Source organism: Tachypleus tridentatus, chromosome 8, assembly GCF_004210375.1.
Source record: "Tachypleus tridentatus isolate NWPU-2018 chromosome 8, ASM421037v1, whole genome shotgun sequence".
In the NCBI taxonomy this organism is placed as follows: domain Eukaryota; kingdom Metazoa; phylum Arthropoda; class Merostomata; order Xiphosura; family Limulidae; genus Tachypleus; species Tachypleus tridentatus.
The window spans coordinates 125288404-125304569 of NC_134832.1; the positions used below are offsets into that span (position 1 = coordinate 125288404).

Here is a 16166-nt window from a genome sequence, read left to right on the forward strand (position 1 = left end):
GATGCCATAAGAATTCAATTTTTATTCACCCAGAAAGTCTATTTTTCTGTACAATATGATGTACATGTTTTGTTAAATATCTAAATTAACTAACATCGTGATTTGTTACAAATAAAATAATAACCTTCTGAATACATCAACAAAGTTTATCTAATTCGATATAAAAATATATAATTTGGGAGATATATATATATTGTTTTTTTCTGTATTTTTTCACTTTCACAGATGCTAAAGGCACAGAAAACAAACTTCTTAACTCTAACAATCAAGAACATCTTTAGATTTATAACCATCAAATTTTGAAAACTCAAAGTGGTGAGACTGACTTTAGAAGATAACATGTTTCTGACAGGTAAAAAATCGTTACTGAAACTGCAGTATTACACATTATAACTATTAATATCCTATTCATTGTGTTGAGTTTGTACCATTGGAGAATTATGAACTACATAGAAATCAACAAAAACTTGATCAATTTTATTATTTTATCGTCTAAGTACCTATAAGGTGAAACACAAGTTAATCTTAAGTGACAGTCTCTTCTTGTAGATACTAAAGACAAGTAGATGCTTCCTACTGTGAGAATTCCTTCCTTTCTAACAGGTGAGAAAACGAATATTCCTAGTTTGTGTCAACTTCTACTTTTGTATGGTTATTCTACAGTTGGTCATCCCAGAAATACACACACACAAACATATATGTGTGTGTGTGTGTATATATACATACATATGCATGTATACACAAACATAAACAGATATATAACAAAGATCCTCTATGTTCCACAATTGAGACCTATACGATGAAGTTTCCACCACAGTTCTGAACTGAATTTTAGTGGTTCTAAAAGTTTATTCACATAAATGTTAAGCTCTAGTTCAACCACATTCTCAGATTATTTGTAGCAACTCTCATTATTTTAACAGCTAAAGTCATGTTCTCATTGAAAGAATTTGGTATATATTCTTAACAAGATTCTGGAGTGTGTTGTAAGAGCTGTTGAAGTAAACTCTTTGTGTGATCAGTGGGCTTTGGTTCTTCACCCTTGAAAGAATAGAAATTTAATAAAAAGCTCTCAGTATTAGAACACATTTAAATCAGATCAAACTGAACCAATTTCAATTGACAGCTCACTTTAGTAATGAAACTAGTACTATGTTTTATCCTAAACAGAATAATAAAAGTTAATCAGTGAAGAGTAAAGGCTTACAGAATTTAAAGCTAATTTCAAAACCCAAACACATTTTAGGAACATAAAGTAAACTTCAATAATCTAATCAATGTAACACTAAATTCTGTATAGAAAACAAGTTGGAACAAAGTGAAAACACAGACCTTAGGGTCAATTTCCATAAGTTGAATGTAAGTTTAGTTAACTATATTATAGCTTAAAACCTTTATTTTATATCATGCAACACACACACACACACAAATAAAAACTAAATTCTATGATAACACATGCAGTGAAAATATTCAAGGAAATAAGTTTAGTCTTACCCGAGGACTGTGACTGGTAACTCGAGATACAGAACTTCCTAAGGGAGATGGAAAGAGTCTTGGAGATCCAGGAGAGCTATCTCCTACTTTGAAAAAGAGGAAAAATTAGCTTGAAGTGCTAGATACATCTGCTATTTTACATATCAAGTAACTTAAAACATAGGATGTCTCCAGGTGAATACATTAGCATCATTACATATACCTTCTGCTTTGTAAATCAGACAGCCTATGATACAGGATGCCTTCCACTGTATAAATTCAACAGCTTGGGGTACAGAATATCTCTAGTTTTACAAGGCATTAAATTTGGAAAGTAAAACTCCTTTTTTTCATCAAAAGACAAGTCAAGCAGAAGCATACAAGACAAGGACAATTAGTTCATAGAACAGCTCTTTCTGTAAGAGACAATGTGTTGAAGCATGGGATACTTTATGTCGTAAAAAACAAGTTAAATTGGTACATGAAATATTTAACTCTGTAAATGTTAATAACAAGTTACCACATTTATAAAACATATTTTCTGTGCAGGACAAGTTAGATTTTGGTATAAACTAACAGAAACAGTTAACTTACACCTACAATAATTTTACTGTAATACATAAGTAAGACTGGAGTATAGTCTACATTCTTATAACAAAAAACAAGAGGCACTGTGACAGTTTCCTATTGTAAAAATATGTTATGATGTTTTATCTTTATTACATTATACTTGGTATAATAGTCTTACACATTACAGCATTCATCCTGTTACAAGTGGTTAAGATACTGCCTCAAGCACATGACCCACCTAATTGGTGCACTGTTAAATAATTCTTATTAATATTACTAGTTTTAGAACATACAGTATCAAAATGAATTTACTGTTTCAATAAAGTTATATCAGCAATATTCATTCATTCACATAACCAATAAGGCACAGACAATACACAATAATATTTTAACAGGTATTCATCAGTTACTTCATGATAAAAACATCTTCATACCATATTTAAATATAAAGGAACAAAACAGGTTTTACCATAATTCTACTTAAGATTGTGGTACAAAAAGCAAGGACCAATATAGTATTCTTCATGACTGTCAAAACACGTTCAAGAATTTCACTGCCTTGTACAAAGGAAGCTAATACTTTTACACAATGTTTGTGGTTCTTTAAAAAACTCAAATGGCATTAATATATTTTGTAATACAAGTCTTTTGAATTGTAATACCTGTTCCAATATCAAGAGATAAAACAAGTGCATCCAACTCTCCTTGGTTAAATATCTGCTGATTGGATGTGGGTGCTGACACCACAGAGTTATTTCCTCCACTAAGAGAATACTGGTGAAGTTGTTGACTCTTAAAAAATAATAAATAAAATTCATTAATAATAGCTGATGGTAGCTTAACTCTTTAAAAGATTAGAGGTAGCAAGTGTAATTAGGATCATAACAAAATGTAAGTATTTATTCAAACTTAGTGTTGTTTTTTCCTTGACACAGATGAAAAACCTCTTAAAAAAAAAAGACATTAATAATTTTAATATAAACATTTTTCAAACTTTTACATTATGCCTCATAAAAACCACTTCAATATATGTCTGTGATTGATTTCTTTAATTACCTGTGGCTTAGAGCTAATTGTACGGACCACAGCACAAAAAATAATGCATTTACAACATTAATTTAAATAGAAAATTTTTGCCTATCTTCACTCATTAGTTTTCTTCAAAAGGCTAATTAACAACAGGTACTTTCTGGTAATCGTAACTATGCAGGTATGCTAATGAATAAAAATTTAGTGACTTGCACCTGAAGACAAAATATAATATATTGCTATCCAATTAGTAAAACTACCAATCTTAATGTATGTCGAGCATGGTTTATGTGCTCTGCATCTTAAATAAATTATATGACCTCAGTTCACTAAGTTCAAATATGATGATAACACAAGTATAACACATTTTCAATCTTACTTTTAAAAACGTTTAATCTTAGCACTGCATAACACCTTAAGTAGTAAATGTGTAACAAGACCATGTGCTTAGGTAAATCTATTGTACATAAATCTTAGTTGTTTTGAACATCTGATTAATCTGTCATTTCTATAACTATTATGGCTGAGCACACAATTTGATCATACAAATCATATGCATTCACATTTTCATTTTCAGATATTTTTTTAAACAAATTTTGGCAGATGTTTCTCTCAAAGTTCATAAATAACTTACAAATACAAAACAGATATAGGAAACAAAACCAATCAATCAAACCTACTACTGTGACAGAAAAACAGAAACAATCATACACATGATAAACAAAACAATAAAACATTCTCCTTGTACAAAGAATGCTTGTGGACTAGAAAAAAAGGATCTTGTAATTTAAAAAGTCTTACCTCTCAATGCAGTGTATGTACTTTATATCAGAAAAGGTATTACACATCAAAAATATATTAAACTATTTTTCTACCTTTATTTAGAAAACTGATACAAAATTAAATTATCACATTATTATACGTCTTCATGTTAGCATGCCATTTGTCCTTGTCAAAAAATATAAAATTGCAGCATTTGTTGCTTGCTACTCAAGTTATTCAATGGCTTTTAGCATGATTGTTTGTACGTTTTTCATTATTGTGCTGAACAACCTTAATACCTGTATTTACTACAACATCAAGGATTCTCTTTTTTCTGTTTGCTTAATAATTTACGACACAAGCTTTGAGCTCATTCACTCATGTCGGCAGTACTATGAGAAAACATAGCCAACACCAATTTAAACATTATTTAGATGGCTTTTCATGCATACAGCTTCAATAGTCTTATATTTATATTGGATAAAAAAAATATTATGCAGTTTTATTTTTAAATGTGAAGTATTAATCATTATAGCCTTCATCAACTTGAACACATGACAAACATTTTACAACCTTAGTACAGTAAAACCTGTCTAAAGCTGAATCATACGAGACTGAGTAAAATTTTTGGCTTAAGCAGATTTTCTGGCTTGGATAGTTAACATGCATTTCCTTAATTATATATAATTTTTTAGTGGAATGTTATGCTTGCTTGACTCAAGGGAAGTAAGACATTTGTAAATAAAGTTATTATATTGTTTGTATGCTATATTTATTAGAATAAGAACAAAAATACACACTCAAAATATACATACGTAAACAAAATCTTAATCAAATTTATTTGAAGAAAGTGTCAAATTTCAACTGTTTCATTTTTTTAAGGGGTTTTCTTATGCTGTTAAAAGAGAACGCCAATTCTACGGCCTTTTCATGAAGTTCATTTTTGCATACAATTTGATAGCATTAATATAACTTGACATTTGCGATAAAGTAAGAATTTTATTTCATTTTGTTCATCTTCTGAATCTCTCACACTATTACCATCTTGCAATTCTATTACAGATTTTAAATAAATTTCATCAGTTTGTGTTAAAACATTCTTGTCATTGTTCATAAAATCATCTGCATTTATCTTCTCAATCACAGTTTGGATTTCACTAGATTCATCATGACAAACAACTTCTCCACAATCTCCGCCATTATCAACAATAAATCCAGTTTCGAAAGCACTTTGTTACATATTCATCTTTTACGCATTTGATTGAATGATTTAAAAATACAATTGCATCTAACATCAATTTTCATGTTCATTTCAGATGCTCTCTTACAGTCATCCATGTTTGTCATAATATGCTGAAGCATCAATTTTCTGTATTTGAATTTTATGCACTGTATAATTCCAATACCTAGTGGCTGTAGAACTGATGTTGTACATGGAGGTAGAAAGACTAAACAAACATTTAAAAATAAAACTTTTGGGTGACAAGTTGCATTATCTAAGAAAAGTAGAATATTCTTATTTTCATGTTTCATTCTTTTGTTTAATTTGCTCAAAAATTCCTCGAATATAGCACTTGTCATCCACGCTTTATTATTCGCTTTCTATTCCACAGGAAGTTGATTCTTCCTTAAATTTTTAAAACAGTGCAGATTTTCACTTTTACCTATTACCCATGGTAAATTTTCTCTTAAATTTTAAAATTGGGGAAGACAGGAATTTATTTTTTCATGAGAATTATTTAAAGAGTAGAATTTTGCACTCTAAAGACAAATATATTTCTACAAATTATGATCTAATTTAAATGCAAAAATAATGATGTCAGAAAAAAGAACAGAATATATTTAACCAATACATAATGTAACAAAATGTTCAAGAATTTATTTATATTTAAACAAATTATTAATTAAACAAAATTTATTAATATTTAAAGAAATTATAAATTAAATAAGAAATTAATATTTAATCAAAAACGTTTTTTCTGCTTCACTCAGGTTCTAATCCTACTTGTTAATAGATGAGATAGGTGAAAGATATTTTTCCATCAGTGTTTGGCAGGTTCCACCATACAGAGGGCCTTTTATAAGAGAAATCTTAAGATAATGCTGCAAAAGTTTGATATTTCCAGCTTGTACAGGTTTCTGCCCTAATGCAGTTTTCAGTTTAGATAGGTTTTACTGTACTATTTTTCCTGAGACATAGAAGAAATAATACATATTACAAAGAAACGTATTATTACCTGTGCTTGTTGCTGCTGGGTTTTTGCACCGACCATAGCTCTTAATTCTTGTCTAACATATTCTGATGTCATTCCTCCTGTACTGTTTCCTGTTCCTTTACCTCTACTGGACAATTATAAAACATACCCAAACATATAATAATAAACTTAAAAAAAAATCAGCTTCTGATATGTATAAGCTTAAAAGGTCATAGATACAAAACTTGTAAACAGCATGTAAAAAAAAAAAAATTAAAGCAACACGTGACCATATGATTTGTGTCTAATGGTTAACCTTATAAGTTGAAATTCTGACTTATTATGGAAATGATTATGTTATTCCTATCTGGTGATTTATAAACAAAATACAGTAATTTAAATGATCTGATGAATTGTCTTGAAAGTGTTTAGACATTAACCCCTTCATTATGGGTCACAGGTCAAAGGCCATGTCATTGTGTTTGTTGACTTGCATTCAAAATTTTATTGAACTACTATTTTATGAATTTATGATGATATGTTTGAAATCAAATTGTAGATTATAATTCAAACTTTAATATTATGTATTAAACATAACTAAATATACATTTCAGTGACTCACATGGTATGTTTAATGAGGGCTGTTTGAAATTAGATGTTTGTGATGTTAAAACACTAAGTTCACACTTTCATACAAATGAGAAACTTGAATTATTAATATTATCAAGCTAGAATATAAAAAACCTCATATCTTTTTATTTTGTTGAGATATGACTCATGTACTGAATCAAACACAGTGACCCCATTCACCTCCTTCCATTTTTGAAAATGGTCCCTTACGTACACTTACTTTACTATTGTGAATAACCAATCAACAGCTTAAAATGTCCAAAAAGCTGTTTTCTCAGCTGTTTTTATCTGTGAAAAGGCTACCATGTTCTTTTGATCCACAATTTCAAGGAGGTAGGTTGTATCTTTAGCATGCTCAAAGTTTCATATTTTTAATTTTAAAAGGCTTTGCAACCCATGCCCAGTAACAACCTACAAAATCATAGCAATAAGAGATAACTGTTTGCTTTACTTCTTAACTTACTGTTCAAGAACAATAAGTTTAGTAATTTATTTCTAAATAATAATAAGTTATTTCTAAATAATAATAAGTTATTTCTAAATAATAATAATTTATTTCTAAATAATAATAATTTATAATGTATAATAATTGAAATGTGACTGTATATTACATACTACTAGTCCACTAAAACACAGCCAAGACAGGGAAGACTAAATGTCAGTTTTATATTATTGGATACGTGACACAAGTGCACATTTACCACATCAATACGAGTTATGTAATGTTAGTTAAGCATGACTGGAAGGTCAATAAAATAAAAATAAATATGTAGCATTATGAGACTTAAGCTACTTAGACTAAATATTTTATTTTCATGTTATAATATATAGTCATTCTAGCATGACAGAAATGTATAATTTACATATATTTACTAGTTTTTCATGATGGTTGTGAGGTTAGTCAAATGAAAGACCCTGCAAAGAATATAGAAAATAAAATATAAAGTCTTACTGAAAATAAACATTTGAAATGCATTTAGGAGGTTATAAAAAATATACAAATAATATTTGAGTTTTTGGACAAAGAATAGTTTATTTAATGAAAACATGAAATCACTTTGCACTGATGACAGTAAAGAAAAAGACTATTTTCACAAACAACTCTTTTGTATAAATATTTTATTAAAAAAATGATTTTTTGTATTCAAGATACTTGTAGTCTTTACTTACTAAAAGTCAACTAAATTTTTGTGAAAATATGCATGCTGTGCCAAAAGTTATAGTGTAACTACGTAATGCATGCAAATGTGTACACAAACTTGTGTATGTTATACCAAGCCAGTAGTGAAAAGGTTAAAACAAAAACACTTTAATCACACACCTCCTGATTAATTTACATTCTTAAAAATCATATTTACACAGCACCAATAACTCAAATGACACAACTGTGTCTGTTCCTTACAACAGTAACTTTTCTGATCTAGTTTTCATGTTATGCAACAGGACAAAAAGGATCATACTTAAAATGTATTAGCTCACACATTCATTAAAAACTTTAAAGGTGTGGCAATCTACACATATCTAAAATTCAAAGAAAAATTTAAAATTATTTCATTACAATACACATCCTAACCCTTCCAATAACTAATAAGCATCAAACTCATTTCTAATACTTGTGTTGGTAAATTAAAAATCTGGATATTCAATCTACAAGACCTACAAAAGACTTGCAAAAAATTTAATTCACAACTATAAACAATCTTAATAATTCAATAATTAACCACTATTTATCTAATGTGATATCTAAACATTACCTCTCTACTGAGCTTGAACTATACATCTGTAGACTTTGCTGATCATAAGAAAAGAGAGAAACTTCTGATGTTCCACTTGTTGGTGTATAATTATTTCCAGGAGTTGGTTGATTTGTGTAATCAGGAGATATCTGAGTTTGAGATGATACAACTTGTTCATTCCCCACAAAGCCACTCTGTGGAGTTTTTGGTGAGTTCAAAGCTCCTGTAAAAACTAAACTTGTTGAAATAAGTAATATCAATACAAAATATGTAACAAAATTCCTTTGAAATTGATAAGAACACAACACAAGCAAACAAAAATGAATGTCATTCATAAAGCTTAGCATTTTATATGTAAAATCCATATAGGTGAACAAATGCTTGCTATAAATAGACAAACTGTATATACACAAACCATATAATATTTATTATGATTTACATCTCTGACTCATTCTAACAGACTCAGAACAGCCTAAGTAGCTCTATCACTAACTTTAGTGCCACATTTTGGTTAAAAGTAATATTTATTTGAATAAATGCTTCTTAAATTGGTTTTTCAAAATTTATTTTGATTCAAAGTCTTAGAAAATAACAGTTTAAACAGTAATATCTTACAACCTGTTTAGCAATTATGCTGAGGACCAGTATATATTTTTATCGAGTTGGGAATCCAAGAATGTTTATGAAAGCTCTCTCCGTACATTAGATTAATCTAACATGGACATTAGCAGAAGAATCGTTAAGTGATATGAAATGCTGACTTTTGAACATTAATGCATTTTGATGTTATGGAAAATTAAACCTGGTACTGCAAAAACTTCTGTTTAAGTAGTATTAATTTAATATTCATAATCTCTTGTTTACTAAAGTGTTTCCTCAATCCAACACGATTCTTGCTATGGACCATGTATGTACTGGACTACACTGATTCAGCTTATGTATATTGTTTGTTGCAGAAATGCAGACCCCAATGTTTGATATTCACATTTATAAAATAATAAACATGTTGACTGCCACTTTATGTGACCTATTAGCCTTAAGTTATTTTATTGTTTTACAAAAACTCGTCAAAAAACTTACAAACCAAAAAGCACAAAAATAAGTATATTATTTTATAAGTGAATTTAAATTAACAACCAAATGCTATTGTGATACTTTCTGTATTATATAGAGACAGGAGTATGGAATTTAAAAAGAAACAAAAAACATTGTTCAAAGAAAACAATGCTAGAAAAATCTACTTGTTCCCTTCCTCATCCTATAAGCAGTAGAATACTACTTTTAGGATTTTGCTTTTATTTAACTGTGAACACAACCAATATAATCCAATTAGCAATTCAAATCAATCTTGTCAGAAAGGGTTTACACCATGCCTGGATCTATGTTGTATACAGAAACAGTAGAACCTCGACATTCAAGGCTGTGCTCAAATGCCCTCGATAGCAAGATGTCTTTAATATCAAAAATGAGACATGCAAAGCCAGATTCCATATTAATTGTCAAAAATTTCTGAATTCTAAGGCTCTCCATAATGTTTGGTGTGTGCTGTTCATGAATTGTACATTGCCATGACACAGAGCATTGTCAACAATGTGTCTCAGGAAATAGATCAGCTGAGTCATTTTTCTTTATTACTGGCCTTAATGTTAGAAAGTACTTTTCTTCAGAGTTTGAATTGCCGTTTCATTTTTTCTTTATTTCATCATCAAAGACTTAAGTAGAAATCCATTGAAAATAAATCAACAAATCACTGTTTCTGTCATTAGAATGTTTATGTACCACCATAATATGATACTCTTAAGAGAAAAACCCAGTGCACAGAAATATAGACTTGACTCCTGCTCAAAGAATACGATGTGTAATTTATCAGTTAATATACCTTTTAGTGTTTACAACAAGAATTCCCCAGATTAAAAAGATTGCACTCTGAACCTGGGAAAGCATTTTGTCACAGCTTATCCAATAAACATTGCCCAGTGCTTAAATTCTGGTCATCCTTCTGTGATGTTTGGAAATTAATGGTATACTGTAGAGGAATACAAAGATAACTTTACTGATTGTTTGCTATGTCAATATTTATTTTGGTTACAAACAGTAGAAAGAAAAGTGCCTTAATTCATGATGCTGGTTATTTCGAGGTGCCTATGAACTTTTTCAAAATGGGGTTGGTCTATATGACCAACCACATGACCTCTTTGCACTTGTTTAAAATCTTTTTAGATTTAATACTTCTAACTTTCAATACAGCATGCATGTCTTCACAAAATTTGGTAGTATTTCACACTTAATATTATAAGTCTTTAACATACAAAAAATAATATTTTCAGTGAAGTTTCTAATAAAATAAAATAAAGATTTGTCCATAAATATATCAAGTTTTTGTTTTGAATAGTCTGTGTGCAAAGTAATTTTCATGTTAAAATTAAAAATACTTTCATTTACCTCAAAAATATCAAACTCCCTTTGTGTAATCCCTCAGATCCCCTAAATACATTTCAAACATTTTTTGTTTTGTTTTTCAGTAAACCCTGATAGTTTATATGTTACTTTCTCTAATGTAACTAAAAACAGGAATGACAAATCTGACCAACCTCTTAATCACCAAAAAAAAATTGAAACAAATTACCCTGTATGCTTTCTATAATGACTTGATATTTTAATATAAAACTACACTCGTTTATTCTAATTATCTCTAAGTTCATAACAGGATAAATCTATTTATAATTAAATTTTATTGTTTTATAGCCCTTTAAGTCATGACTAACTACTGTCTGCATGTTGTAATTCACTCAGGGAAGGTATAGCTAACCTTACACTATTGAATTATATTACCCACGAGCTATTACACCTAACACAAGCAGCTCACATACATGCCTCGTGAAACATTTTAATTTATTATCATTTATTTTACTTAATCTATTCTTAACTAATGTAAAACATCATTTTTTTTACACTTTAGTTACTTTTATAATTATATATAAAGAATAAACATGTAAAACAAAATAAAATACTTATCAAATCTTGTTTTTTTTCTCACTCTCAGATGTTGAAGAGAGTTGACCTTAATCCTTTTCACACTACTCATACTAATGAATTAATAATCTTTATTTCATTAAATAATGCTCCAAACAATATAAAACAATAACATGCACAAAGAAGACAAATTCCCTTACCCCTCAAAAGTTTTCTAGCATCCTAACACTCAGACAATGGCCGTTATAAATTCATCCAAGCTAGCCATTAACTTTTTTGTGAGAACACTCTTCTTACTCTGAGCAAAATTGATATTGAACCATTTAGAACATAGCATTATACAATATATCATTTGATAGGTGAAACCTTGAATTTCTATTGATTATATACATCATATATAATTAAACGTAACAGTGAATTATTAACAAACTACGAGAGGATGATACAGGTGGGTGTGGCAGAAGGAGTCTGATTTTCTATTCTGTAGCTTTGTACCCAAAGTTGAAGACTATATTAAATGTGGTTTGTCTGAGTAATGATCATTTTATTGAGAGTAATTTACATTTAATTTCTTATTTTTACATGGGGTGATGAATAAAGTAGGGATAATGACATGCTACAATAAAATATGTCACATGTCACACTAGGGGAAATTCAGGATTTTGTAAAACATTGCCTTGTAAAATTGAGAACTTAAAACTTGTATACTATTTAAATATGGATTATCAGCTGAGATTTTATACTGTTGTAATTACAATAGTATAAATTTAAAGTAGTTCATTGAAATTTTGAATGTAAGACATTAAAACTTTGTGTCATACACAGTGAAAAGTACCTGAATGGATAGGGTTAAGCAAGGTTATACTGTATTAATAAATTTATTTTATGCTTTATATGATTAAGTCACTGGGAATTTACAGTGTATCATGTAGAATATGCCCTATACAAACTGATAAAAGAGTTGAGAATTACATTAATACTGTCAAAGATTTTACAGTGTATCATGTAAAATACGCTCTATACAAACTGATAAAGGGGTTCAAAATTGCATTAATGTTATCAAGGAATTTACAGTGTATCATGTAGAATATGCCCTATACAAACTGATAAAAGAGTTGAGAATTACATTAATACTGTCAAGGATTTTACAGTGTATCATGTAAAATACGCTCTATGCAAACTGATAAAGGGGTTCAAAATTGCATTAATGTTATCAAGGATTTTACAGTGTATAATGTAAAATATGCCCTATACAAACTGATAAAGGGTTGAAAATTACATTAATGTTATCAAGGATTTTACAGCGTATCATGTAGAATATGCTCTATACAAGCTGATAAAAGAGTTGAGAATTGCATTAATGCTATCAAGTTACACTTGTGTTTAATATACATGTATTTTATTAAACATGCAATCAACTTCTCAACTCCTACTGTGGATGAAAACATAATAATATTTTTACATTAATTTAAATGTTTGTATGTGTGTATGAGGGTCCGTAAGTTACTCCCTTCTTTCTTATGATGACTCTTTTCTACACATGATATGTGTGTATGAGGGTCTGTAAGTTACTCCCTTCTTTCTTATGATGACTCTTTTCTACACATGACATGTGTGTATGAGGGTCTGTAAGTTACTCCCTTCTTTCTTATGATGACTCTTTTCTACACATGTTACGTGTGTATGAGGGTCTGTAAGTTACTCCCTTCTTTCTTATGATGACTCTTTTCTACACATGATACGTGTGTATGAGGATCTGTAAGTTACTCCCTTCTTTCTTATGATGACTCTTTTCTACACATGTTACGTGTGTATGAGGGTCTGTAAGTTACTCCCTTCTTTCTTATGATGACTCTTTTCTACACATGATACGTGTGTATGAGGGTCTGTAAGTTACTCCCTTCTTTCTTATGATGACTCTTTTCTACACATGTTACGTGTGTATGAGGGTCTGTAAGTTACTCCCTTCTTTCTTATGATGACTCTTTTCTACACATGTTACGTGTGTATGAGGGTCTGTAAGTTACTCCCTTCTTTCTTATGATGACTCTTTTCTACACATGTTACAAGATTTTATTTTGTTACCTTTAAAATTTCATAAATCTACTTTATGATGTTTGTCAACAAAATCAGCATTAAAATTTACATTACAGTTGAAAGTTTATACTATCTAAGTTGCAATTAGCTTATTTCAAAAGAAATCTTAGAGAAAATTTCTTAGTTCTGTTTTACTCTCTTGTGATCCAGAAGTTCACAAAATGTTAAATTTGTAGTTTAAACAGTTCTTGACTTGCACTAACCTTCCATATATAATCTAGGTTAATGTGTATGCATTCTTCTTTCAAGTTTAACAGGACACATTTGTAGAAATAAATTTCTTTTAACTCTTGACAGATGCCATACTCACTTTTAAACACTGAACTGAATTTTCTGAGCTACTTATTCTTAGTTGGGCTAGATGGGCTAGGGGTTATGAAACAAAATTTGAAAAAAAAAGCATTTTTATACTCATTTTTCAGTTGGTTACAAGAGAAACAACTCGGGTACACTCACATAAACTTTAAAGTTAAAGGGATATAAATCTTTGTGTATATAGTTTTGGTTTAAAGTTTAGCAGTGTACACTTTTAAATGTTTGCATCTGTATGTTAGACTTATATAATTCAGAATTTTCAAGAACCTATGTAGCTCTAAGAAGTGTACCCAGTACTATTCTAGCTATGGTATGAATGATGTTAAAGAAGGAAAAACCAGATACACTCTCATGCATGCAGATCAGCAAAAACAATTTTAAAGACAGCTCACCTGGTACAGATACTGCTCTTTGCATTCTTTGTTGCTTTGAAGGGACCTGTGGTGCCTGCTGGTAAAGGTGACCAGGAGACTGTGGCTGAAACTGACTATCTGAAGGTCCAGGAAAACGCAAGTTTCTCTGGTTGGTGATGGAATTTGGACTGGGCATGGATCGTATTTGTATCTGTCTTGGTTGTGCAACAAACTTGCCCTGACCATTCAATAAATTCTGCAAAACCAAGTGTTTTGATATTTAAAATAATTATGTAAAAGTTATATATCTTTACCTACAGTTATATGTCACATTCAGACTCTCTTTCTTAACCTGAAGACGACCTAGGAAGTTCGAAATGTTGTTCTCTCCTTATCAATAAAAGTGTTAATACAGATACCAACCGTTCTGAGATACATTTTTATTTCAAGTGGGTTTCTCGTCATCAAGAATTATTCAAACATTATAGATTTAGAGTTAAAACATAAAAACATCCATACAAACAGTATGCATAAAATAGAAGAATCCATGCATTATTTTAAATAATATAAATATGGGTGCTTATCTAGAGTTTAACTTTCAACTTTCTGTTATTGCACACAAGAAAAGAATAAATGTATTAGTGCATATGACTTGGATGTTGTTGTTGTTCTTCTGTATTTCATCTAGTACATGTTCTCTTGGGAGGATGAACAAAAAGGTGGAAAAATCAGTAATGAACAGCAAAAAGTTGCACTTCATATGAACTCTTTTTTTCAAAATGCTGATTTTGTTTTAGTTTTGAAAGAATCCTTTCTTGTGTTGTTCCTATGCTGTTGTGCAATTTTCATTTTTTTTTTCACATTATACATTTCTTTGTCTGGGGTTTGAACTTGAGACCTCTCGTGCAGATGACCTCAAGCATTTGGTAACTAGGCATTTCTTTTAACAACTCAAACTACTCAGTCATTGGGAATTTAACAATTTTGTATAACACTGGTCATTAATCTGTTGAGTAGACGGTATGTTAAAAGCAAATGGGTTCTATTATGTTGACTTTTGTCCACAGGTCAGGTGGCAATAGCATTTGATACTCTGCATACATGGTAGTGGGCTTTTTTATGATCACTTTGGTTGGGTAGTTATGTTGTTGGAAAATTCCTGCTACCATCCTTTCATAATGGCACTCTTGGTTTTATAGGAATAGAAAAAGTAATAGTCTAGATAAGCATGGTTATCAATGTCTTTGTAGCATATGGAGGTTTTCACAGAACAGGATGAAATATGGATGATGATGTCCAGAAATAAGTCACAGGTATTGCAGATTTGGTAACTGTATTTAAGGGGTGGCAGCATTGTGGACAAAGTTGATTAGCTTCTTTGCTTGGGTTTTGTTACATGTAACAATATGAAAGATATTGTCAATGTAACAGATAACGAATTGAGAAAGATATAATAAAATGTGGCACAGAGGTGCCCTCAAGGAAACCAACAAACAGATTTGAGATAGAAGAAACCATTTTAGTACACAAGGACATACTGGTAAGTTTTTGATAGAGCTGGCCACTGAATATGAAAATATTAATTGTGAGATCTAATTCTCTTCAGACGTAGCATGTCTGTAAACAAAGTTTGCACCCCTAGTATTACAATCTTTTCAAAATCTATATACAGCTTAGTTAATTAGAAAGACAGGTTGTACTTGCTTATGAACATTCTATTAGTGATTTATGAACTCTTTATATTCTGAAATACATATACAAAGTGTACATAAATGTTTCATTACACAATAAACTTAGAGAAAGAAACTATGCCTAATTCAGAAAGTGTCCAAGTGAACAATTTTACAGTGTTGTACATCAATGTACAACAACTTGCTTATGTATTTCCACAATCATGTTGCTTTTTAGGGATGAATAAACTGTATGTCATACAAGTCACACAATAAAACTTTTAAAATTAAAATAAACTGTGTGTAAAAAGTACAGAATTAAAATTGTAAACATCACAGAAAACCAACAATATCCCACAGTGA

At 30.0% G+C, this 16166-nt stretch overlaps 1 protein-coding gene across 23 annotated transcripts in view; it reads right to left on the reverse strand.

The window, feature by feature from the left end:
• The window catches only part of LOC143223427 (uncharacterized), a 146540-nt gene continuing 130374 nt past the window's right edge, over window positions 1-16166 (reverse strand). For 19 of the 23 annotated variants that reach the window (XM_076451393.1, XM_076451394.1, XM_076451399.1 and 16 more), the window contains exons 18-23: window positions 14173-14389; window positions 8414-8618; window positions 6072-6177; window positions 2706-2835; window positions 1495-1580; window positions 1-1041 (exon numbers count right to left, since the gene is read on the reverse strand). In XM_076451393.1, coding sequence (XP_076307508.1) covers window positions 964-1041; window positions 1495-1580; window positions 2706-2835; window positions 6072-6177; window positions 8414-8618; window positions 14173-14389 — 822 coding nt within the window. In that variant the 3' untranslated portion in view covers window positions 1-963. The remainder of the gene's footprint in view (window positions 1042-1494; window positions 1581-2705; window positions 2836-6071; window positions 6178-8413; window positions 8619-14172; window positions 14390-16166) is intronic. The other 4 variants (XM_076451406.1, XM_076451403.1, XM_076451405.1 and 1 more) reach the window with 2 other exon arrangements.